We start from the raw sequence: 25,997 nt of genomic DNA, 5'->3' as shown, positions 1-25,997 counted from the left end.
TCAGGGCCTGATGGGCAGACCGGGTTCTAGGAAGGGGCCAGATCTGGCTGGCTGCCCTTGGTCAGGGCACAACCTCTGCTCTCTGTCTGGGGCCTGTGGGTGAGCCAGGGGGTGGGGATCACTGCTGGTTAGAGAGGGCTGGCTGAGCACAGTCAGGGGGACACAGAGCTCTCCTTGCATAGGAGGAGGCCAGGGAGCCTGGAGAGGTGGCAGCTGCGTTCCTGCTCTGGGCTCTTCCACCCCCTTGCCGTGTTGAACTTGGGCAGGTTCCTGCCCCACCCTGGGTTCAGTGTCATGATCTACGCAGCGGTTGCTTCACGTGCTCTCCTGCTCTGATGGCCCTGGATTATTGGTCCTGGCTTTGTAGTGTGGAGATAGTCAAGGGTTGATCACCACATAGATGGTGGTTTGGACAAGGAACCGGCTACTGTGACCTACTTGGAATGATTGATCTCTTTCTTCAATGGTGTGTACTGGGGCGGGGCAGGGGGGACTGTACCACCCCCCAGCTCTCCCCCAACCCTCCGCCAGTGTTCTGAGACAATGGCGGTCACAGGGCCTTGAATTCCTGTGCTGCTGTTTGCTGCTGCTTTGACATCTCCCAGCCCAGCTCCTTTGATTGGCAGAGGTACTTCTTCAGAGTAAAACTGCCCTGCAGGGCAGGGTAAGTGGGGCTAGTGAGGAAGAAGGGCTAGAGGGAGGGGAGGGGGCAGCAGGCAGAGCTGAGATGTTCACAAGCACTTGTCCCCCACCCTCCGGATGAGAGTTTTGAGAGACCCCATCCAGGGGGCAGATGAAGGGGTTGTGGGTTTCACTGAGTCAGCAGTCTTGGTCTCTCTGGGTGCCTGCATGCGGCTGTCAGCCCTGGGGCTGGTGCTGCAGAACTCCCCCTGAGAAGACAGCTCAGCTCGGGAGCCCTCCAACAATCCTGAGCTGATCCTGCACTGCTCCTCCTGGCTTGTATGTGAGCAAGTTCCTCCTTGTCATAGATTTAGGGCAGTGCTGTCCCATAGAACTTCCCAGGATGATGAAAACGTTCTATGTATTACCTGATACAGTAGGCAGCCTTGGGCTTCAGATGCTGCTACTGTGACCGAGAAACTGAATTTGTAACTTTATTACAGTTTCACTGATTTAAATGGCCATGTGTGGTTAGCAGCTGCCACGTTGGATGGTGATGGTTTGCGATTTTCGAAAAAAAGGAAGCATCAAGTAGGCACACCTTACTTGATGATGCTTCGCTTTACTGTACTTCACAGATACTGCATTTTTCTATACATGGAAGGTTTGTGGCAACCCTGCATTGAGCAAGTCTATTGGTGACATTTTTCCAACAGCATTCGCTCACTGTGTCACATTTTATTCTCACATTTCCAACTCTTTTGTTGTTGTTACATTTGTTATGGTGATCTGTGATCAGTTATTTTTTTTTAATATTTATTTATTTGGCTGTACTAGGTCTTAGTTGCGGCATTCCAGATCTTCAATCTTTGTTACCGCATGTGAGATCTTGGTTCCCTGACCAGGTATTGAACTTGGACCCCCTGCCTTGGGAGCTCGAAGTCTTAGCCCCTGGGCTTCCAGGGGAATCCCATGTGATCAGTTATTTTAGATGTTACTACTGCAACTCCCTGAAGGCTTAATAGTAGTAATTTTTAGCAATAAAGTATTTTTTAGTTCAAGTATGTACGTTTGCTTGGACTAATGCTATTGTGCACTTAACGAACCACAGGACAGTGTAAACATATATATTTTTTTTAACTGCACTGGGAATTGGTTGCTCTGAACAGGCTTTCTCTGGTTGTGGCCAGTGGGGGCCACTCCTGGTGTTGCGGTGCACGGGTTTCTTATTGCAGCGGCTTCTCTTATTGCAGAGCACGGACTGTGGGTGCTTGGACTCAGTAGTTGTGCTGCTCCGTGGCATGTGGGATCTTTCCAGACCAGGGATAGAACCCATGTCCCCAGCATCGGCAGATGGATTCTTAATCACTGGACCACCAGGGAAGTCCAACATAACTTTTACATGCACTGGAAAACCAGGAGACTCTGTGTGACTCGCTTTATTGTGATCCTTGCCTTAGTACAGTGGCCTGGAATCAAGGCCACAGTATCCCCGAGGTATGCCTGTGAACACACAGGTCCTGCGATAGTGTTGGCAATGTTTGCGGGCCACTTGTTTTGGCTTCTGACTTCAAGATTGACTTGTCGCTGTCAGATGACAGCTTAGCTGGAGAATCGCTCAGTCCTGCAGGCTTTCCCTGTTTGGTTTTGTTCTTCCGTCCTCCGTTCTGCTCTTCCATTACGTTGAAGAAATGAAACGTGGAGCATCCAGGTCCCAAAGCTTAGAGCCCCTAGTAAGAGGCCTGATGCAATGAAGAGGCATGAAAGATTTTTGAAACGGGGTGAAGTTTTTTAAATTTATTTTTGATGGACTCTAGTTACATAGAATTTTAGAGTAAATCCTAACCCTGGGTTCATTAAATAATCTCATCATTGATCCATGCATGGCCTTTTTCACTTTATACAAATGTATTTACATATTTTGATAATGCTATGAATTCCTAAGGAAACCCACTACCTCATCAATTTTTTGTGTGTGAAGAATCAGAACCCTGGAAAAAACCTTTGACTGCCTCTGTGGACTTCACTACCTTGTATTTCTCCTTCCTAAGAAAACACTTTTATGCCTTGTTTATCCTTCCTTTGCTTTTTAAGAATGAGATAGTGTTCCTGGATTTTTAAGCACTGTGCTTAAAAAAAGGGGGGGGGTGAGGAACATCCCAACAGAATTTTCCAGGGAACGTGGTATTATTTTAGGCATTATTCTTTTGACGCAACTGAAATGCACAGATGTCACCCTGAGTTGCAGTTCGTTTCTTTCACTTCCGTCTCCTGTTCCATTACGTGAATATACCACACTTCCTGTTCGTGAACGTTTGGGTTCTTTCCAGTTTCTTGATTTTATAAACGGTGCTGCTTGAAACACTTGTATTCTCATTCAAGATGCAACTGCATCTTGGTGTACACTTTCGCTAGGAAAGGAGTTGCCAGGGTATGGAATATGTGAATGTTTAACCTCGAAGACAATTCGGCATTGTCTTACAGAGGTTGTACAACTTTACACTCTCCCTAGCAGTACCTAAGTGTCTTTTGGATCCTTCCCAACATTCAGTATTATCATTCTGGACTTTTTCCAGTGGACTGTGTATAAAATGCCATGTTATTGTGGTCTTGCTTCGTACTTCCCTGTTTAGAATGAGGTCGGGCGTCTTGTCACGTGTTTATTAGCTATATATATATTTATTTATTTTCCTGTGTCATACCAGATCAAGTCATGTGCTCATTTTTCTGTTTGGTTTTTCATATTGGTATGGTCCAAGTTCTTGAGATATGTTGCAAATATCTTCTCCCAGTTTGAAAAAACAAGCCATACTTTGTGTAACAATTTGTTTGATCAGTAGTAGTTCTTGAATTCATTAGTTCTGTCTTTTATGGTTAGTGCTTTTTGTACTTAATGAAACGCGTCACTCAAGGTCAGAATAATGCCTCTGGTTTTACTGAAACATTTGAAGTTTCGTTTTTGCATTTAAGTCCTTAGTTAATCTGGGGGTAACTTCGGGGAATCCAGTTTCATTCTTTTTCACGTGAATAGTCACTTTTTCTCATTCCATCTATTGAATAATTCCTACTTCCTCCATAAATCAGCTATATGTGCATTGGTCAGTTTTGAGTTCGTTTTATTATATTTAGTTTGTCTATCTGTACACCAGTATCACACAGTCTTAATCTCTATGGCTTCATAAGTTCATTATCTGATAAGGGAAATCCGTTTTAATCTTCAACAGTGCTTTAGCTAGCTATACCAAGCTTTGTCCATGAGAATTTTAGAATCTGATTACCACGTTCCCTGGAAAATTCTGTTGGGATGTTCCTCACCCCCCCCCTTTTTTTAATTGTGTTTAAATGCACATAACAGAAAATTTATCATCACCACCATCTATTCCTATTCTCTTGTACATCTGAAATTCTACTCCTATTAAACAGTGACTCCCCATTATCTTCTTCCCCAGCCCCTGGCAACCACCATTATACTTTCTGTCTTTATGGTGTGGGCTGCTCTAAGACCCATCGCAGGAAAGCTACGACAAACCTAGACAGTGTGTTGAAAGGCAGAGACGTTACTCTGCGGACAAAGGTCCACACAGTCAAGCTGTGGTCTTCCCAGTGGTCACGTACGGTTATGAGAGCTGGACCGTAAAGAAGGCAAAAAGCTGAAGAATTGATGCCTCAAACTTTGGTGCTGGAGAAGACCCCTGAAAGTCCCTTGGACAGCAAGGAGATCAAACCAGTCAATCTTAAAGGAGATCAACTCTGAATATTCACTGGAAGGACTGATGCTGAACCTGAAGCTCCAATATTTTCGTTATCTGATGCAGACAGACAACTCTTTGGGAAAGTCCCTGATGCTGGGAAAGATTGAGGGCAGGAGGAGGAGGAGGGTGTCAGAGGATGAGATGGCTAGATGGCATCACCAATGCAACGGGCATGAACTTGGGTAAACTTTGGGAGATGGTGGGAGACAGGGAGGCCTGGCATGCTGTAGTCTATGGGGTTACAGAGTCAGACACGACTGGGAAACTGAATAAGAACCTCATAGAAGTGAAATCCTGTAGTATTTGGGTTTTTGTGTGTGATGCATTCATGTTGTAGCATATTGAAAAATTTCCTGTCTTTTTAAGGTTAAATAATATTCCATTGGATGAATGTGCTACATTTTGGTAATTCATTCATTGATCAACTTGGGTTGCTTCCATGTTTTAGCTATTGTGAATAATGCTGCTGTGATTAGGGATGTACAGATATCTCTTTGAGACTCTACTTTGAATTCTTTTGGGCGTATACCCAGAAGTGGAATTGCTGGGTCATGTGGTAATTCTGTTTTTAATTTCCTGAGGAAGTTCAGCACTGTTTGTAGGGGAGTCAGCTTCCCTGTCGGAGAAGGCAGTGGCACCCCACTCCAGTACTCTTGCCTGGAAAATCCCATGGACGGACGAGCCTGGTGGGCTGTAGTCCGTGGGGTCGCTAAGAGTCGGACACGACTGAGCGACTTCACTTTCACTTTTCACTTTCACGCATTGGAGGAGGAAATGGCAACCCACTCCAGTGTTCTTGCCTGGAGAATCCCAGGGACGGGGGAGCCTGGTGGGCTGCCGTCTATGGGGTCACACAGAGTCGGACACGACTGAAGTGACTTAGCAGCAGCAGCAGCAGCTTCCTATTTGGCACTAGTGGTAAAAAAAAAAAAAAACAAAAAAACAAAACCTGCCTGTTAATGCAGGAGATACAAGAGATGAGGACTTTAATTCATAGTTTTATTAAAGTATAATTTATATGGCCAGAGAGTCTTAACTGTATGAAACTTATCCTTTCAAATTTATTGAGGATTGCTTTATGACCTAGTATTTTGGCAATTTTTATAATTTTTTTTAATTCTTGAGCAGCTTATCCTTTAATTATTACATGAAAAAAAAATCTATGTTTACTGGACCCAGCTGGTTAATTTTCTTGCCTAAACCTTTGGTTATGTCAGTCTCTGCTGACTTTCCATCTGCTTGGCCTGCCAACAATAAATAAGTGGGTGGATTTGTTGGTTTCTCTCAGAGGTCCTATTGCTTTTTATTTTATCTATAGTTGAGGTGATTTTATTAGGTTCATATGTGGTTAGAATTGTTATGTCTTCTTCATAAATTGGATCTTTTATCACTAAGTAGTAGGTCTCTTTCCATAATGATATTTTTGGTCTTAAGGTTTCTGTATTTGATTTTACTAAAGCTATATCAGCTTGCTTTTAGCTTTCATAAGATTATTTTATCTGTTTTCATCTACTCATTTTTAACTGCTGTGTGCTCTTATTCTTTCGGTATGTCTCTCACAATAGCACACAGCTATTACTTTGATCAAATTTGACAATCTTTGACTTCTAACTGGCAAGTTTATTCTAGTTGCCTTTGTTGTAATTATTGAAATAGTTGGACTCATTTCAACAGTTTTTAAAAATCTGTTGTACTTTTTTGTGTTTTTTCCTCCTTTTTGGCTTTTAAATAAATGACCCCCTGCTTTTCTTCCAAACAAGGCAAAAGCTTTAGCACACTCTTAGGCCTTTGATTTTTGTTTTCAACCTTCCCCACTGTTATTGTTGGTGTTTTCTAGAATTTTACTTTCAGGTTATTACGAATAGTCTGCCCCTCTGTATCTCTTGTAAGCACCCTCTCTTTCTTTTTAAGATAACTTTACCAAGATATTTGATCCTGTGTAAATGCACATTTCTTGCAGTAGGTCTTGGATTTGTTTCTCTCCTATATGAATGTTTTTGTGGTGGTTTCTAATGGTGACTCCACTATTGACCGTGAATCCAATTAAATCTGACGTGCCAGGTAGTGTTTATAAAGTTTTAAAGCAGTTCAGTTCAGGTCAGTCACTCAGTCGTATCTGACTCTTTGCGACCCCACGGACTGCAGCACGCCAGGCCTCCCTGTCCATCACCAACTCCCAGAGTTTACTCAAACTCATGTCCATTGAGTCGGTGATGCCATCCAACCATCTCATCCTCTGTCGTCCCCTTCTCCTCCCATCTTCAGTCTTTTCCAGCACCAGGGTCTTTTCAAATGAGTTAGTTCTTCACATCAGGTGGCCCAAAGTATTGGAGTTTCAGCTTCAACATCAGTCCTTCCAATGAATGTTCAGGACTGATTTGCTTTAGGATGGACTGGTTGGATATCCTTGTAGACCAAGGGACTCTCAGAAGTTTTCTCCAACACCACCGTTTTATAGTATTAAAGTAGTAATTTTATAATATTATTTGAATGCATATACAATTTTGTGTTCAAGGTTCGTTCCTTCATTATGTTAGGAATGTCACTGTATTGTCTCCTTAATCAATCTGGCTATTGGGAGAAGCCTTACGTCAGTCTGGTTTTGCTGTTGGTGATATGCTCTTCTTCTCTGGATCGAGTGTTGTCTTTGTTGTCTAATTTCCTTAAATTTTACCTAATATGTCTAGGATAAGCTTTTCCTCATCTATCATGTTGGCATTCAATGAAATTTTCCTGATATAGGGAAATTTTTTTTCCATTATTCTGTTCCTTCCTTCTCCCAAGTTTATTTATTTATTTTTTTCTTGGACCTCTATTTGGATGTGACCCATCTACTTAGATCCTCCACTGTTCTTAAATTATATTTTGGTGTCTTGTTCTCTTCTTTTTGCTAGAAGAGCCCTTTAGTCTTACCCTCCAGCTCATCGATTTCTCCTGTGTGGATGTTACCATTTATCTTTTTGTGTTATTTATTTCACAGTAATGTTTTTAGCTACTGCTTTCCCTTGTTTCCTTTTACCATGAAAAATTTTGTTTCATTTTGTTAATATCCTCTGTTATTTGTTTTGTTGTATTTATATTTCTCTTACAGTCTTGGTCTGTTTGATCTTTTTTTTTTTTCTATTGATATGAGTGGAGGGTTGGGGTTTTTTGGTTTGTTTTTGTTCGGGGAGGCACTAGATGTACTTCTCAAGGGTCTCCTTAATTTAGCCAGTAAATTTCCTGCCCTGAGGATATGAGCTATTCTGTATGACACTACTTAACGGGAAAAGGTTCAAGGCCAGATCGTAGTCTTTGATAGATAGGCCCAGAGAGCTCAAGTTGCCAGAATATCACAGTTATTCACTCATGTTTATAATCTTCCTCACCAGGGACCAGCCTAACCCTAAACCCTAACCCAAAATAAGTCTCTGGCGTTCTCACTAAGTAAGGTCTTGATATTGTCTCTACTCGGGTCACTGACACTGCCTAGGATAGTGGCCTGACTCTTTTCTAAAGACACTGATGCTGTCCTAACTCACTCCCTGTCACTGGTCATAACTATAGCCTTGATGCTTTTCCCAACAAAGGCCCTGACAATGTCCCTAAGAGCCTCAAATGCCCCTCACTATCCCCCTAATCCTGTCCCTAACTAAGCCCCTGATGCTGCCCTAACTAACAATCTGCCTCTTACTAGGGCCCTCAAGTTATCTCCAACAGAGGCCCAAATACTGTCCCTAACTAAGGCCCTGAGGCTGGCCCTAACTAGTGTCCTGACTATGGCTCTAACTAATGCCCTGACGCTGGCCCTAACTGAGGCCCCGAGGCCCTTCCTAACTAAGGATGCTAACATCAGACTGCAGGTTGTGTACTGTGAAATTCTAGGAGATGCTGTCCACCTAGAGCATGATGAGAACGGCAGCTCCTGGAGTGATGTAATATGGTGGTCCAGCAGGCCTTCTGCCCTCGGGGAGAAGCAGGTTGGAAGGAAGCAATGACCCTCAGTGGGCGCTGGAGGAGGGAAGTGGAGGAATGGATGCCTGAGGCCAGACAGTCCCCCACTGTGGTCTTCAACTCCCAGCAGGACATTAACAGCTTCCCGCCCCCACCCCCCAACACCTGACCTCTAGTGAATTCCTAAGCTGGTTCTCTGGTGCTTCTATCACCAGATTGTTCAGTAAGGGGATAAGCAGTTATCATACTGAGTCATCAGTGCATAAGGGCAGCGAGAAAGCTTATCTGCCCACCACCCACCCCCTCTGGCTTTCTCTTAACTGCTTTCCTTCGCCAGTCCCCTTCAGCTCCACACTCCCTTCCCCGTACTAGCTCAAAAGGGACTGTCCGTCATCCTGTGAGTTTCTCAAGATTGTCTTTTTTTTTTTTTTCTTTTAAGTTCCTAGATTTCTGTGTTTCTTCAGGGTTGATTTGTTGAAGGGAGCCAAGAACTGCTACTAATTTTTTCACATTGGCAGAGTCCCCAGAGTAAAGGTCTTCTCTTTGTTTCTAAAACAACAACGTTTATTTTTACACTTTCATTTTCTTATTGCAAAAGTAATACATGTTTATTTCAGATAAGCAAAAATAATATCACTGCTGCCCAACTGAAACTGCTGTCAACATTTTGGTTTGGCAACCCTCCTGTCTTTTTCTCTTCTCGCCCTAATTTTTAACCTGCCCTCTGGACTTTGTGTATTTCCCAACATCCTGACATATTTTGCTACAGAGTCATTTTTAGTTGCGTGATATTCCATCATCTAGACAAAGCATAATTTACCAGTTGTCTGTTTTTGACCGTCTGGATGCTTTCCTACTTCCCTTTGTTATGTATTGCTCGTTGATCAATACATATTTGTCAATGAATATTGTTCACATCCATGATTATTGGGGTTTTTTTTTTTTTTTTTTAGTTTTTTGGTTTTATTTAGATTCCATGTTTAAGTGAGATTATGTGGTATTTGCTTCTCTGTCTGACTTATTTTCATTTAACATGATGCTCTCAGGGTCCATCCATGTTGTTACAAATGGCCAGATTTCCTTCTTTTTATGGCTGAATGATATTCCATTCTGTGTGTGTATACCACATTTTAATTATCCATTTATCCATGAATGGACAAGTCTGGGTTATTATAAATAATGCTACAGTGAACATAGGGTGCATATATCTTTTCAAGGGAAGGTTTTCACTTTCTTTGGATAAATACCCAGAAGTGAAATTGCTGATCCTAGGGTAGATCTATTTTTAAATTTTTAAAGAATCTTTGCACTGTTTTCCATAGGGGCTGCAGCAATTTACATTCCTACCAGCAATGCATAGGGGTGCCCTTTTCGCCACATCCTTGCCAACACTTGTGATTTCTTGTCTTCTTGATCATAGCCGTTCTAACAAATGTGAAGTGATATCATTGTGACTTTGATTTGTATTTCCTTGATGATTATTAACGTTGAGCACCTTTTCATGTATCTGTTGGCCATCTGTAGATCTTCTTTGGGAAAAAAATGTCTATTCAGATCCTCTGCCCATTTTTTAATCAGGTGGCTGTTTTTGTTTTTTTGATGCTGAGGTGTATGAGTCCTTTGTATATTTTGGATGTTAACCCTTCATCATGTGTACCATTTGCAGATATCCTCTGCAGTTCAGTAGGCAGACTTAAGTCCACCATTCCCTTTGCTGTGTGCAGACATGTTCCTTGGATGTAGTCCCACTTACTTATTTCTGTTTCTGTTGCCTTTGCTTTTGATGTCTAATCCAAAAAAGTCATCACCAAGACCAGTGTCAAAGTAAGCCCCTTGGACTCACTGCCTGTCTCCTCTTAGGAGTCCTATGGTTTCTCATCAAGATTTAATCCATTTTGAACTGAGTTTGATTTTTGTGTATGGCATAATAGGGTGGTCCAGTTTCATTCCTCCGCACTTGGCTATATAGTTTTCCCTGTCCTTTCCTCATTGTGTATTTCTGGCATCCTTGTTGTAAATTAGTTGACTGCACATGCATGGGTTTCTCTCTGGACTCTGTTCTGTTCCATTGACCCATGTAGCTTTGTTTATTTATTTGGCTGCTCTGGGTCTTAGTTGCAGCATGTGGAATCTTTAGTTTCGGTATGTGGAATCTAGTTCCCCGACCCGGGATTGAACCCAGGTCCCCTTCATTGGGAGTGTGGAGTCTTAGCCACTGGACCACCAAGGGAATCCCTCACGGGTCTTTTTTTATGCCAATATTATACCATTTTGATTGCTACAGCTTTGTAATATAGTTTGAAATCAGTGTGATGCTTCAAGCCTTGTTCTCCTTTCTCAAAATTGCTTTGACTGTTGAGATTCTTCTGTGGTACCATACATATTTTAAGATTGTTTGCTCTCTTTCTGTGAAAAATGTCATTGGAATTTTGATAGACATTGCATTGAATCTGGAGATTGTTTTGGGTTAGAATGGTGCATTTTAGCGACGTCGATTCTTTAACCTCCGAGCAGAGAGTATCTTTCCATTTATTTGTGTGGTCTTCAGTCTCTTTCTTCCATGTTTTGTAGTTTTCAGTCTCTTCTGACTATCTGCGGCTTCTCAGGGTTGCCCGCACCCCCTTCAGCTGGCTCAAGTGCTGAAGCCTTGGGGTAAAGGTTGCTGCCATCCCCACGCTGGTGGGGATGGTAGGGCGACCAGCATACCCAATGCATCCGTATGCAGTTCTCTAGAAGGCAGCCTCCCTGCCACGCGCAGGGCTCCCGCTTCTGCTCCTTGTCCAGGTGCCTGCTAAACTTCGTGCAGGCTAGCTTCCCTCCCACTTTGTACAGAACCTCCTCCTCTGTGCTCTTTGGGCTCTGGTCTCCTTAATCCTTCTGGTCCCATCTGCACTCTAGCAAAGGGAGCACTTGGTGTTTGATCTTTTGGTTGCTTTTTTAGATCATTGTTTTTATCCTTGTTTCTTGTTAAGCTAAACCTGGTCAGTAGTAGTCCACACAGAGCCCATTTTCTATCCATCTTACAGAGTTTCTCCTTTCAGCCCTTCTCCCGGCCTCACCAAGAACAAGCAGGCTGATACCCCTCCCTGTTGTCTCTCCAGCCCAGCTCCGCCAGCTGGAAGGTCTGACGACCATTGGCATCACCACCAACGGCATCAACCTAGCCCGGCTGCTACCTCAGCTCCAGAAAGCTGGTCTCAGTGCCATCAACATCAGCCTGGACACACTGGTACCAGCCAAGTTTGAGTTCATCGTCCGCAGGAAAGGTGATCAGATGGGGTTCACGGTGGAGGGTGACCCTCCCAGGCCTCGTAGCAGGGGAGCCGTGGCGAGTGCGAGGGGCCTGGTCTCTCCCTCTCTGTGTCTGGGCTCTCGCGAAGCCTAGACGTTTATTCCTCCCTCCTTACTCTTGCTACATGTCCCTTTTCTCTGTGGCCACCCCCTTGAGGACATTTTGGGGTCAGATGCTAATGAACCGTGGTGACCAGCCTTCCCTTTGCCCTGCCCAGCATGGAGAGGGTTCCCAGAACACAGGACGTTCCATTTTAAAACCAAGACAGTCCCTGGGACGCTGGGACAAGTTGTTTACCCTGTAGTGAGGTCTGAGGAAGTGTGGGGCAGCCTGGGGGTGGAAGCCATCATCCTAGATGCCAGGGACAGGGCCAGTGCTGCCAGGTGGGGGGTCCCCCAGCACCCAGGGGTGCTCGCTGGGCCCCTCCTGATGTAGCAAGCCTCTTCCTTCACCCCCTGCAACCAGCACATCCACGGCCGCCTCCTGCAAGGCTCCATCAGGGAGGGGCCGAGCTCTGGGTCTCACTGGACTGGCACCCGCTGTTCATGAGCCCTGGGTTGGGTGGGAGGTTCTGTAGAGGGTCGGACGCCCTTTGATTTGGGAAGGGCGGTACACTACCGAGACTGCTCTGGAGGATCAGAGAGATGGGGGGAGATCCGGCTCTCCTTCCCCTTCTCTGGAAACAGCCTGGAGCTCAGCCCCACCTCCTCCCCCCCCCCCATCCCCCAAGCGTGTGACTTCCTGTTTATACCCAGAAGTGTGCTGAGGAAGCCTGGGGCAGTCTTTGCTTCCTGTGCAGAGCCGCTCTGGGTGCAGTGGAAGGACAGACACAAGACGCTGCTCTGCCTTATAGACTACGAAGGGCTGAGAGTGTGACAGAGGACCACCTTTGCTGGCTGTGTGGTGTCAGTTCAGGCCTTCAGAGGGGACGAGAGAACTCTCTGGGACTGTCTCTCCTAGCAGGGGCATACGTCAGTTCAGGCCTTCAGAGGGGACGAGAGAACTCTCCGGGGCTGTCTCTCCTAGCAGGGGCATACTGGGAGGACCTCAAGGAGGAGGCATTCCTGCTGGGCCTTGAGGGATGGGGCGTTCAAATCAAGGGAGCCCACTCTGACGTGGAGGTCAGTTCAATCTGCAGGGGCTCTGAGGCAGGGTGAGGTGGAAGGTGTAATTGGGAGCTTTATTTGCACCCACCTACCCACTATCGCCCACCCGCAAACACTCCCCATACTCCCTGCCTCCTTGACTCCTTTCTTAGAACGAAGATTGGAGACAGTAGATCCTAATGTCAGATCTGCCCTCCCACTTGCACCTCTGTGTCCCCTGCCTCCTTTTGGAGGGAAGAGCGCTTTACAGAAGAGACAACTTTCCAACAGCATATTCTGTAAATGCTGCCCAGTCTTTGCTTTGCCGTCTCTTACTGCTGTCTTGGGGGAGTGCATGGGAACTCACCCTAGTATTCTTGCCCAGAGAATCCCATGGACAGGGCAGCCTGGTGAGCCGCAAAAGAGCCAGACATGACTGAGCGACTGAGCATTGCCGTCTTACTCCAGAAATGCTACGGGGAAGCCATGGAGGCCAGCTGCGGGCCGGGGGAGGGTCTGTAGGCACCTAGATGCTTGCATGCATGAGTGAGCTGGGGCAGGAGGAGAAGGCAGCCTGGGCCCGCATTCACTGCATTAACCACAGAGATGGGTGAGACTCACCAGCCCGGCCCAGCGTCTGGGCCTACTAGGTGCTTGAGGAGAACGTGAAGAGTGGGTGAGTGGATGCGCTGGGGAGGAGGAAGCGCTGTGAGGGAGTAGGGGAACCTGCATTCTGAAGGATGAGTGCGAGCCCTGCCTCCTGCCCCCAGCCCGGTGGGCACTGCCTGTCTCTCTGGACCTCGGTTTCTTCCTCTTGACCATCAGTGGGTTCACCTAGATCAGGGTCCCCACACTGCAGCCCACCAGCCAAGTCCAGCCCCTGTGCCTGGCTTTTTACAGCCTGCGAGTCAGGAATGGATTTTGCTGATAGCATTTGCCATGAATTTAATGATAAGGGACATTCACCATGAATCCCAATTAAGCGAAATATTGTCCCTGCAAAAAGAACTTCACTCTTCCATTCTATTTGCAGAGTTGTGTTATAAGTTATACTCAATTATTATCATATTCTGAATGTAGTTAATGAAGCCTTTATGATACATGTCTACATCATACCCTCAATTTTGCCTCTTGGCCTATAGAGCCTAAAATATTTACCCTCTGGTCCCTGGACTCTGTGGTCTCTGAGGCTCCTGATGGCTCTGGCACTTCACTGTGGGTGTGAGGTCAGGGGAAGAGGGAGGCGGTGCCTGGACCCTTGCTTCTCTCCCTGCCCACAGGCTTCCACAAGGTCATGGAGGGCATCCACAAGGCCATCGAGCTGGGCTACAGCCCCGTGAAGGTGAGGACTTCCTGCCTCCTCCAAGACAGCCTCCATCCCTGGCCGGAGCAGCTGCAGGGTAGCCCCCACTACCTCTGGCCCACTCCCTCCAGCCTTTCCCCTGCTCCCCACAAGAGAGGGGAGAAAACCAGTGACCCCATGGGATCTTCCACCCCATGGAGAACTGGGGGAGAGCCGCAAGGAATGGGACCCTGGGTGGAGAGCCTAGGGAGATGCCAGAACCAGCCCTCCGCCCCGGAAAAAGAACACCACAGGGCTAACCCTCACGGTTCCCTCGTCCCACGACAAGGTGAACTGCGTGGTGATGCGAGGCCTGAACGAGGACGAACTCCTGGACTTTGTGGCCTTGACCGAGGGCCTCCCCCTGGATGTGCGCTTCATCGAGTACATGCCCTTTGACGGTCAGTGCCACAGGGCAGGGTGGGTGGGGAAGAGGAGGCCAGGCCTGTCCGCGGAGCCTGACCAGGGCCTCGCTGAGAGCACAGTGGGGGGCTGCCGAGGACCCCGGGAAGGGCTGAGTGGGCAGACAAGGTCTGGCCGCCCCTGTGGACGCTGCTGACCTCAGACCCCACTGAGCGTGTAGGAATTTCTCCACGGATGGTGGGGAGGGGTCTGGCAGGCACCAGGCCCGTGGTGGGGATTGGAGGCTTCTCATGGAGAGCGTTGGTGTGGTTCCATCCCCCATTTCAGGCTGAGCCTCATGCCCTCCTGACCCAGAGGCAGAGAACTGGTTCCTGGGCTGCGGGAGGGTGAACCTGAAGCCCCAGCACCCCATAGCGTGCAACTCAGTGGTTCCCACCCCCAACACAGGCAACAAGTGGAACTTTAAGAAGATGGTCAGCTATAAGGAGATGCTGGACACCCTCCGGCAGCAGTGGCCGGAGCTGGAGAAGCTGCCCGAGGAGGAATCCAGCACAGCCAAGGTTGGGGGCAGACGGAGGGGCTGGGGCTGGGAGGAGGTCATGACACCACCCTAGGACCCTCGACGGGAGAGCTGGCAGGGGCCGCGCTGGGGCCGGAGTCAGTGATACAGGACAGTGCTCTTTAAGCGGGAAGCGATTCAGGGCCATCATAGCGGACTCCCTGCTTCACTGACAGAGAGGAAGCCCTGATGTGGGTTAAGGAACTTGTCGTGGGGCACATTGGAGTAAGTGGTGGAGGGGACCTTGTCTGGCCCTTCCACGTGGCTATCTCTGGCCATGCTGCCCCCAGGTCCCTGAAACTTTAGGAGCCTTCGTCTTGGGCAGGCCAGGGGCAGGCAGAGAGCTCAGGGTTTCTGCTGTTTGAGGGCCTTGCAGACCGCTTTCTGCAGGGCTCCCACAGAGAGGGAATGGCGTCAGGTCTGATGTCACGGAGGGAGAGCTGGCCCACCCGCATCTCCTCCTCTGCGCCCACCCACAGGCCTTTAAAATCCCCGGTTTCCGAGGCCAGGTCAGCTTCATCACGTCTATGTCTGAGCATTTCTGTGGGACCTGCAACCGGCTGCGAATCACAGCTGACGGGAACCTCAAGGTGAGTGTCTATTCCCCCGCGGGACCCCCACCCCTCTGCGCTCTGTATGTTTCTTCCCAGCCGCGCCCCCTGATTGGAGGAGAGGCTCGCAGGGTACATGGGAGTGATGGTGAAATAGTGACAGGTTTAGGGGGATTGTGGGAGCAGCAGATGGGGGTGAACTTGTGGCTCCCATGGAACTGTCTCCCTGGTTCCGTCATTGCTTGGGTCCCTGAAGTAGCTTCTGCTTGATCGGGAGCCCCTCTCTAGGACTCAGTGCCATGGAAGGTAGGGGGCCAGGCAGGGATCAGGGTGCCTTTTGCCCCCAGCCCCTACCCTGGTTGCCCTTCCCACCAGGCCAGGGGCTCGTCCCTGAAACCAACATCCATTCCTCACATCTAATCAGCATGTGCTGGGCTGTGCTCTGTGTTCAGTGCTGGGCATAGCGGGTGGAAGGGAGGCGCAGACAGGTCCATTTCCTATGGGCACAAAGGCTCCTTCTGAGACCAAGGAGCTAAGGGTGGTAGCATGTGATTCTTTGTCAGATGAGCACAGGACAGGCCTCCCTCCAGGTGCGGGGGAGGAGGCATATCTGAGGCTCACCCTAATTAGGGCCAGGGCAGGTTTTGGTCAGCTCTGGGGAGACCACGTGGAGGGCCTGAGCGCCCCTTCAAAGGTGCAGAGTGTCCTGTTGACGGCAGGGTGCTGTGCAGAGGTTTTTTACAAGGTGGAGGTCGTATTTTAGGAAGAATCACTCCCAGCTTGAATTTGGAAATAGACAGTTAGATGCCATTTAGTGATGTTCCAAACATAAGAGTTTAGGTGAAAGTGGGAAGGAAGAGAGAAAGAACTTGGAGACGCAGGTGGGGGCGGAGAGAGCGGTGCCCGGGTGTCTGGTGGGCTCTGGGACCTGCCTGGAGGCAGAGGTGCTGGTGGGTGGGCTTAGACCATCAAGTTGGGCATCAGAACGGAGCTGTGCAGCAGACGGTCATAAAGCCAGGGGCTGGATTCCCTGGCGGTCCAGTGGTTAGGATGCCACGCTTTTACTGCAGGGTTGAAGGTTCAGTCCTGGTTGGGAAACTGGATTGCGGGTGGAAGAGAAGTGCAGACAAATCCATCAGCTCCAACATGCTGTGTGGCGTGGCTCAGCCAAAAAGAAAACCAAAGGCTTATCTGGGCTGGAGGCGTAGGACTGACTGGGCTGTAGATGAGAGATGACGGCTGTGTCAGCCAGCCTCCTGCCTGCGCCCTCGCCCCAGGAAGTGGAGCCAGGATTCTGAGCAGAAAGTTGGGAACAGGCTGTTTATAGTGCAGGGTTCAGGGGGCCTGTTAAGGGGTGTCGATGCACTGGATGAGCCGCAGCAAACTGCTGTCCCTCCCCTGGGAGGAAGGGGCCCCGGAGGAGATGGCGTCCCTGGGGCCCTGGGAGAGCCGGACTCTGGCAGAGTGGCCGCCTGGCCAGGGCTGTGGGTGGAAGCTCCACTGCCGAAGTGCCCGGCCTCTCCCTCCTCTCTTCTGACCTCCCAACAGCCAACCCCCTGGGCAGAAGGCAGCTGGAGGGGCCCCCCCCCGGCTGCAGAGAAGGGCAGAGAGTGGAGCTTCGAGGCTGCTGGGGAGGAGGAAGGGCACCAGCCCGCACGAGGAGGTGGCTGTGCCTTCCGCTTAGCTCTCGTTCACATCCTCTCCGACCATCTCAGTTTGTCAAAGATGCTTCGGTGCCTGTGTCCAGAGCGCCATGTACAGAGCTGGCACTTAGTAGGGGCTTTATAGGGCTTCATGGGAGGCAGTAGCTATCTCGCTTTGTGGGACCACCCCGTCCCCTCTGAGCCCAGAAGCAGCAGAGCGTTGAATCAAGTTTGACCCCAGGATGCCGTCTCCACCAGCCCTCTGCTGATCATCCGCCAGTCAGGGACCACAGACAGAGTCGGGGCAGGCGGGCAGTGTCCAGGAGCAAAGGGACGGGGAGAGGACGGAGGGGAAGCGGTTTGTGAGTGCCAGTCTCCCAGGAGACCGTTTGGACGCAGCTCCCACTCTCTGGGATCTGTTCTTCTGGCAGCCAAGAGGCCATTCCATGGAATGTCTCAGGAGAAGGTATGAATGTAGATTTTGATGCACTGTCTCTGTTGGCAATTAATTTTTTAAAGCACACTCTACCCGCTGTAAGGAGCATGACTGGAAGTCAGACACAGGCCTTGTCTGGTTTTGTCTTCCTGCCCTTACAGCCCCTCTTGACTACTCCATCTAGCACCTTCGGCCTCTCATTGCAGGAAATCTTGCTTTGAGTCTGACCAGCCAAGGGAGGCCCTCCTGCTCAGCCCAGGGCAGGGTACTCTTAAGAGTGGGGGCCAGGGCTCAGGAGCCAGAGGATGTGTTGGCCTCACCCACCATGTGACCCTCTCCAGGTCTGCCTCTTCGGGAACTCAGAGGTGTCTCTACGGGATCACCTGCGGGCAGGGGCCTCCGAGGAGGAGCTGCTGAGGGTCATCGGGGCTGCGGTGGGCAGGAAGAAGCGGCAGCACGCAGGTAGGGTGCAGAGAGGCCGGGCTGGGTGGCGAGTGGGCTGTCGGCAGCAGGAGGGAGGTCCGTAGTTTGGGGGCAGGAGGATGAGGGGCAGCCTGGTGGGAGCCTGGGGACCCCGTGTGGTCTGTGCTCCCCATCACTGTTCTTGGACCTCTTGACTTGGGGGCACAGTGATGCTTCTTGGCACAGCAGAGCCCGTGCAAGACAAGGGAGCCCAGAGGCTCTGGGGCCGTTTTCATTGGGTGGGGGGAAAAGAGGGCGTCATTGCCTCTCAGTCATCCCACACGTTGTCTTCCACCGAGGCGGGGTCCTGGCACCCACACGTGCTCTGGGCTCTGTCGTGGGCGGCCTCGCAGTGTCCTGCGGGGGTTTGCTGGGGTGCATGTAGGTGAGCGCGTGGCCCCACGGCTGGCACACCGCTGTGTCCATCGTGCGCTTAGTGAACTCTCTCCCTGCCCTCTTTCTCCCCCGTCCCCACTCCCCTCTCCCCACCCTTCGCTCACCCCAGGCATGTTCAATATCTCCCAGATGAAGAACCGGCCCATGATCCTCATCGGTGGGTGACCCATCAGTACGTAATCACGCGCTCTCATCACTGGGGGTCCCCTGGGGCAGGGCTCCTGCCATAAGGCAACCCCCGCCCCGCCCCCCCGATCCTGCACTTCATCCTGAGGTTCTCATCCTTCATCTTTTCCTGCCCTATCCAGCCTTTACTGCTGCTTTTCTTCCCTTCCACGGCTGCCCCTCACTGCATATCCACAGAAGTCATCATCCTATCTCACAAGAGATCAGGCTTGGGGAGTGGGGTGGTTCTAAGCTTATGATCGCTGCGGTGGTTGTCCCCTGAGAGTGGAGCTTCTGGTTAAGACAGAGACCTGTCCTCGGCTCTGGAATCTCCCGGCTCGGATGCAGTCATGGTCTGTCCCTTCCCTTCTGCCCTGTGGACCGGGCCACGAGTGTGTCTGGACCATCAGTGCCATTGGGCCCGGTGTTATGTTTCTGTGCTGGGCGGCGCTTAAGCAGCTAAGCAAGCATATTGCTCAGCTTTCCATGGAGGACGCAGCCAGGATTGCAGCTACCTAATTCGTGAACTCCGGGGAACTGAACATATTGCCCAGGGTGTTTCTAGAAGGAAATGGCACCACTCCAGTATTCTTGCCTAGAGAATCCTGTGGACAGAGGAGCCTGGTGGGCTGCTGTCCATAGGGTTGCATAGAGTTGGACACGACTGAAGTGGCTTTGCATGCATGCATGCATTGGAGAAGGAAATGGCAACCCACTCCAGTGTTCTTGCCTGGGGAATCCCAGGGATGGAGGAGCCTGGTGGGCTGCCATCTATGAGGTTGCACAGAGTCAGACATGACTAAAGTGACTTAGCAGCAGCAGCAGCAGCAGGGTCTCTCTCCTATGCATAGGATGCTTCAAGCAGAAACACCTTGTTATTGAGCTGCATGTGGGCTCTAACACTGGGGACCTGGCCGGTCCACGAGGAGCTTTAGGGATGCTGTCACCCCACTGGCACATGCCCAGGCTAGAGCAGGGGAGGCCTTGCCCCCTTGGCCACAGGCAGATCTGGGCCCCTGAATCGTGCCCTAAGCAAGAGAAGGCAGAGAGAACAGCTAGGGGCAAGGGTTCTTTTCCTCAGCGCGTGGAGCAGAGCCAGCCAGTGCCCTGAGGCAGCCCAGGAGCCACACCAGCCTCCCTCACCACAGCGTGCCATCGAGGGAAGCCGTGCCACCTCTCTTCTGCCCTCACCTCCACACCCTCCTCCTCCTGTATCGGGCCTTGACCCAGGCTGCTTTGATGGCAGAGAGTGGGGGAGGACAACCACCCCCGCCCTCCCACAGATGGAGGTTGTATCTGTGACACTGACAAGTTAGGGGACCCAGAGCATGTTGGAAGGCTGGGAGTCGGGAGACCTGACTGATTGACAAGGAGTAAGGTTAGTGTCAGGATATAGAGTAACTAAAGTGGGGTCATTTTTAATAAAACTGAAAGTTGTCCAGAACAGGGCCTCTTAGACTTTCACATGCATTTGAATCCCTTAGGGATCTTGTTATTTCAGACTCGGATTTGAGAGGTCTAGGCGGTGTGTCTAACAGTTCTCAGAAGGTGCTGGTCCCTGGACCACCCTTCGAGTAACAAGAGCCTACAAGGTGGTTCCCCAGGCCCGTGGGACCATGTGAATCAGCCTGTTGCTTCGTGTGCACTTCTGATGTGCTTGAGATGTCAATGAAATAGATTCATTATTTCCCTTAGAATCTTGTCTGCAAAGCAGGTGATTACTGTTAGCCCTTCCTGGAACATTTAAAGACGAGAGTAACTAATTGGTAATTCAGGCTGAGGCCTGGCTATAGTTTTAAGAAAATGAAGGGACAGAGTGGTCGTGTGATCGAGGCTTGCATGGTGGCAGCAGGTGGGAGCACCCCCACCCTCCACTGCAGGACAGGTGGAGACCCTGGGACCCTTGCTCTCTGCACCTCCTGGTGAGGAAACCTGCATAGTTATATTCTGGGGGCCCCTTCTCTGTGGATCTTCTCTTTTCTGTCTTCTCACTGTGCTCTTGGCCCTTCATTCCACGTTCCCTGACATGAACAGGGGAACTCGAGGTGGGATGGGGAGAGGGTTGGGGGAGGAGGTGGTTTTGCAAAAGACCCTTTTGGACTGAGTCTCCTCTTCTGTTTTCATTCTAGAGTTATTTTTGATGCGCCAAGATTCCCCACCAGCCCTTCCAAGCACTTTCAGGAACTCTCTCCGTGTTCAGGTTCTGAGACACAGAGTGAGTTTCTCCAGCCAGATGGTGACTTTATGGAAAGGAGGCGGGGTCCCCCAGGCCCCTCTTGTTGCCCAGCGGTGGCTGGGGTCCAGCCTCCCTCAGAGACACTTCAGTTTCCACCTGGACTCAGATGCCAACCCAAAGTGCCTTAGCCCAACAGAGCCCCGGGCTCCTGCCGCCTCCTCAGGACCTCTGCCAGACTCTGACCAACTGACCCACGTGGACACGGAAGGACGGATGGCTATGGTGGACGTGGGCAGGAAGCCAGACACAGAGAGGGTGGCCGTGGCCTCGGCCGTGGTCCTCCTGGGGCCTGTGGCCTTCAAGCTCATCCAGGAGAACCAGCTCAAGAAGGGAGATGCCCTGGCGGTGGCCCAGCTGGCAGGCATCCAGGCGGCCAAGCTGACCAGCCAGCTGATCCCTCTCTGCCACCACGTGGCGCTGAGCCATGTCCAGGTGCAGCTGGAGCTGGACCGCACACGCCACGCCGCAGTGATCCAGGCATCTTGCCGGGCCCGGGGCCCCACCGGGGTGGAGATGGAGGCCCTGACCTCCGCTGCCGTGGCCGCCCTCGCCCTGTACGACATGTGCAAGGCCGTCAGCAGGGACATCGTGTTGGCGGAGATCAAGCTCGTTAGCAAGACTGGGGGTCAGCGAGGGGACTTCCATCGAACGTAGAGCTCCTGCCCCCGCTCTCACCCCCAGGCCAGCAAGCAATGGGATGCCGTTTCAACCCAAGGGAAAGAGGTCAAGTTCCTTTCACCAGTTACCTTCCGCCGGTAGGAACCTGAAGCCAGCCCACCCCTTCACTGCTAGATGACCTTCACTCACCTACAGGGTTTCCTGTCTTCCAAGAGGAAACCAGCAGGCGCTTCAGCCTTCCTGGACCCTGAGGTTGTGCCTGGGAGGGTTATCTAGCCTTGCTAGATAATCACAGTATGATTTGTGAACTCTTTGAGACAATCAGTCGAGCCCATGACCTCCACTTCTCGAGTGGGTTTTCTCTTCTCCTCCTTTTCCCGGGAGGAACAAGGGCTCATAAGCAGAGGAACCCGCTCTGAGGAAGGGAACGCGGCTCGCCCCGGGAATGGATCACTTCTCTTTAACTGCAGCCCCGGCCTCTCCGCCGTGCTGCCTCGGAAAAGCAGGTTATCCCCCTCCCGTTGCTGGAGTCTGTCCCATCAGACACACAGGCTTCCAGCTTATCAGTTGCACCGTCCTGCAGCTCCTTTCCCTGGCCCCTCCTCCTGAGCAGTATCCCCATGGGCCACAGCCCCGCGGCCTCCTGACCGAGCACACCGCCTGTACCCCTTCACCCTGGGACACACCAGGTGGGGAGGAGTGGTGGAGCTTGCCTTCACCCTCACTGCGCACAAAATAAAGCCACGATGCCAGTTTTGGAGATGCGGGAGTGAGGACTGTCTGTGCCGAGGGCACCGAGCCGTGATGTTAGGTCTGTCCTGCCGCCTATAGCCTCGCCCCCTGGAGGAACAGGAGCTGGAGAGATGCTGGAAAAGGCGGGGGCACGCGGAGAACATGCTCTCCTCCCTGGGGGAGAAGGGAGGCTTGGAGTGGGAGGTATGGAGATGCAGCGTCTCCTGTAGCACGGTCATCTGGGGACGTCCAAAGCACCTCCTGTCGCCGATAGAGGCCGGGGGTGCAGTTAGAGGCTCCTGGTTTTCACATCCCCCAAAGCACGATGCGCTCGCTGGGTTCTCTTGACATGGGTGGGTTAGTGTGACCCACCCTCTGACCCCACCCTATCTGCTTCCGTCTGCCCTACACCCAGGTCTGCTGGGAAACCAGTAACAGCCACCCAGCTCTTAGACTGTGGAGACTGGCTTTTTCTTTTCCAAGTCCTTCCACCTTGGCTGATTTCAAGGTACCGTATGATGTGAACCGGCTTGCGGAATCCCTGAGGCTGTAACAGTTGGTGCTCCCGGCGCTGGTAGGATCTGGTCCCAACACCCCATGGGCTCTGCCCCCTCCCCAGCACACTTCACATCCTCACCTGGGAAGGAGACACAGGTTTCAAGGCAGGCTAGGTGAGGGTGGTACGGATTTAATATTTTTTAGTATTACAATATATTCTTATAAAAAAGGTGCAGGCGAAAAGGACACTGCAGATTTTGTACATTAGCCTCATCTGTCGTCTGAAAGAGCTGGTGGGAACAGCTTTGGTGTGGAGGTGGTACAGGTCGGGGAGATGGCCATGCCCCCCCCTCCACCTCCATTGGGTGCAAAGTGGGAGGGTGAAGCCTGGATCAGACCCTTCCCCATCCACCTGGAGAATTTCCTCCTCCTGCTGCCCTAAACACACCCTGCTTCCATCACTGAGAGGAAAGGGTGGGCGGTGGGTGCTGCTGCTGAGAAAGGGACAGGTTGCATCAGGTTAATTGGAATTTTACACTGGACACACCATAAGACAGCTAGAGAAATTAACTCATAGGTGGCAGGCGCAGGGGTGGGGGGCGGGGCAGGAAGGGCATGGGGGAATGACCAAGGAACAAATATAACAGGCGTAAACACGTAGCGTGTCGAGGACCAACCCGGCCGTCTCCAGGGCACCTGCCCTTCTTGCTGAGTCGGCCACGATGGTCCACGGTCCAAGGCACTGTTGGCCATCTGGCTACAGCAGCGTCTGGTGTCAGAGCCACTGGCCAGATCTAGAAAATAATAAATAGAGAAGGCAAAAAACCTTTAGAAGTGAGACGCCTGAGCCCTGGAACAATATACGTGTCCTCTGTAAACAGTTAAACCAAACTGTGCTTTTTCTGTGATTCCCAACGTGTCTTGCCAAACGCTTCCGTTCTCCCTTCTTTTTCCTGGTGCGTATCTAGTCTTCCATGGTGGGTGGGAATGCTGGGATCTGGACAGGCCTGCTGCATAGGAGGGGAGGCCTCCCTGCCCCCATGGGTGAGGTGGACTCCGGCCTGGCCAGTCTCGGGGAGGGCCTTAAGAGGCCCTGCCACAACCTTCCCATCATCCCAGCGCCAGCTTCTTAACAGCGGGGGCTCGTGGGTGCCACATTGCCCTGCAGCCAGCCTTCCTGGAGGCCTTCCCCTGGCCCTCACACGGACTCTGGTGGCCTTTTCACACCTGTTCCCGCCACACTCACACTTACTCCAGTCCCTCCCCCTCGAACCGACACACGTGCTGGGCTCACCAACCCTGTGTTTCTCCCCCACCCCACAGCTACTCTGGTTCCACCCCCAGAAAAGGCAGCTGAAGAGTGGGCCCCAGCCCACCAGTCTGTCCACTGGAAATAACCCTGAGCTGGAGGAGGTCAGAGGTGAGAATCAGAAGTGGGGGCAGGACAGAAGGGCAGGGAGCCTGTTGATGGGGGAGGCGGTGGGGTGGGGGGAGGGTCAGGCAGGTCTCTGACACTGAGGATGAGGGGTTAATTCTAGGAGATAGGAAATGTATTAAAAGTATGAACCTTGCTGGAGTTGGGCTTACCCTCTGTCCTTTTACAAGAGAAAACTATAGATACCAGTCATCATCCTTCCCCACGAGGACAGTTCTAGATGGACAAAATGAAGGTCAGAGTGGACAGGAGAACCAGAATGGGCCCCCTGGAAGTCAGGTGGACCAAATCAGGCACCAGAAATGGGCGAGTGGGACCCCCTCAGGTTTCCACCATTGGCTCCCCTGGGCAGGGTACTCCCCGGCTTCTCCTGCCTTGCTCTGCTGTGCCCCGTCTGAATGCTGCTGATGGTGGGGGGGGGGGGGTGCCCTCATACCCCCTTAGAGGTGGCAGAGGGGAAGCTCTTGCCCTTGGGACCTTCTCAGGCACCAATGCCCAGGGCCAACCTCAGCCAGATACAGGCAGTTTAAAGCAGCCCTGTGCAGGCTGAACAGAGCAGGAGGTCACTGCAGATGTTAAGAGAAGTGTGGGCTCTGAGTGATGCTGGTGACCCAGGAGCTTCTAGGGTGAACCTAGCCATTCAAGCACTGGCCTCTGGAACCCCCAGCCAACATGTGAGGTCACTGTCTCCAAGACAACGGTCAAGATATACCAGGTCTGGGTGGGGAAGGAAGAGTTCTGTCCCGGGATCCCTGTGCCTAGCATCCAGGGTGTGGTGATGAATGGGGTCTTTGTTGAACCCTTACCAGATCCATCAAATGCCTGATAGTGAGCCACGATCATGGGAACCCAAAGGTGAATTTTGAAATTCTGGATTAGTAGACTGGAGATGGCAGGAGGGAAGGGAAAGAGACTTATGACATGCCAGAGAGGGGCCAGCGGACTTGTGATCTAGGAAATGGGTACTGCCACCCTGTCGTGATAACTTGGTCCCCGCAGCATCCTCCCAGCATTTTCTTCTTTCTGGAACACCTAGCTGGCATCTCTAATGCCTCTTCCATTTGATAGGATACTTCACCCCAGATCAATGTTCCATTAACCCTACTCTTGAGAGATGGGGTCCTGGGTGCCCCCACCCCACTGTTAACTCCCCACAGCATGGGAAATCTGGACATGGTCTGTGGACCTCTCTCCAGTCTAGATCAGGAACAGCTCTGTGCCAACACACAGGTGCCCATGCTGCAGGGTGGGGAACAGGGCCCCTTCAGCTGGGGCTGGCCAAGGATGTCCAAGTCAGCCTCAGGAGAGTGACCCCTGGGGCTGGGGTGCAGGAAGAATAATGGGAAGTGGAGATGAGGGAAACCCCTTCAGGTGGGGAGACACCAGGGTCCTGCCACACACAGCCCTGCCCCCAGGACCCAGTCCAGGGCTCTAAGCCCAGCACCACGTCGCGTTAAGTATCACTCTCGCACCTCCACCACTCGCCCCCTTGCGGGGGGAGGAGGGGATACCCATCCCTGTCTCCCAGTCTCCTGCTGCTGGCCAGTCCTCAGGTCAATAATTTAGCCTGTTTATCGCCCGCTCCCGGGTGGCTTCCAGGGCCTGGCTCCCTGATCGCTTGCGGCTGCGCTTGAGTTTGCACAAGTCCTTGTCGAAAACTTCTCCGGAGCGCAGGGCCGACACCAGGTCATCAAACTCGCCGCCTTCCTCCAGCGCGCTGCCCGCGTGCACCTTCCGCTGCCGCTGCCACCGCTCACGTTCCCGCTGCTCCTTCAGCTGGTGGGTGGTGGGGAGGGGGAGGCGAGGAGGGAAGGTGAGGGGCTGGCAGCCACAGGGTGACTGACGCCTGGGCTGCATCTGCCGCCTGGCTCCCGGGGC

The 25,997-nt window shown here is 51.4% G+C and overlaps 2 protein-coding genes across 13 annotated transcripts in view; one reads left to right on the top strand and one right to left on the bottom strand.

Annotated features, from left to right (window-relative positions):
* The window catches only part of MOCS1 (molybdenum cofactor synthesis 1), a 34,512-nt gene extending 12,298 nt beyond the window's left edge, over window positions 1–22,214 (top strand). For 2 of the 4 annotated variants that reach the window (XM_061398090.1, XM_061398092.1), the window contains 8 exons: window positions 11,408–11,572; window positions 13,964–14,025; window positions 14,315–14,426; window positions 14,836–14,948; window positions 15,427–15,537; window positions 17,919–18,039; window positions 18,545–18,592; window positions 20,730–22,214. In XM_061398090.1, coding sequence (XP_061254074.1) covers window positions 11,408–11,572; window positions 13,964–14,025; window positions 14,315–14,426; window positions 14,836–14,948; window positions 15,427–15,537; window positions 17,919–18,039; window positions 18,545–18,592; window positions 20,730–21,490 — 1,493 coding nt within the window. In that variant the 3' untranslated portion in view covers window positions 21,491–22,214. Of the gene's footprint in view, window positions 1–11,407; window positions 11,573–13,963; window positions 14,026–14,314; window positions 14,427–14,835; window positions 14,949–15,426; window positions 15,538–17,918; window positions 18,040–18,544; window positions 18,608–20,729 lie in introns of all 4 variants that reach the window. The other 2 variants (XM_061398093.1, XM_061398091.1) reach the window with 2 other exon arrangements.
* Window positions 22,215–22,854: 640 nt separating this feature from the next.
* Window positions 22,855–25,997, bottom strand: part of DAAM2 (dishevelled associated activator of morphogenesis 2) — a 136,194-nt gene continuing 133,051 nt past the window's right edge. For all 9 annotated transcript variants that reach the window (XM_061398086.1, XM_061398081.1, XM_061398082.1 and 6 more), the window contains one exon: window positions 22,855–25,895. In XM_061398086.1, the coding sequence (XP_061254070.1) occupies window positions 25,674–25,895 (222 nt within the window). In that variant the 3' untranslated portion in view covers window positions 22,855–25,673. The remainder of the gene's footprint in view (window positions 25,896–25,997) is intronic.

The sequence above is a fragment of the Bos javanicus genome, chromosome 23 (assembly GCF_032452875.1).
Source record: "Bos javanicus breed banteng chromosome 23, ARS-OSU_banteng_1.0, whole genome shotgun sequence".
In the NCBI taxonomy this organism is placed as follows: domain Eukaryota; kingdom Metazoa; phylum Chordata; class Mammalia; order Artiodactyla; family Bovidae; genus Bos; species Bos javanicus.
Note: the sequence above shows the minus strand (reverse complement) of the source record. Positions and strands in the feature narration are given on the sequence as shown.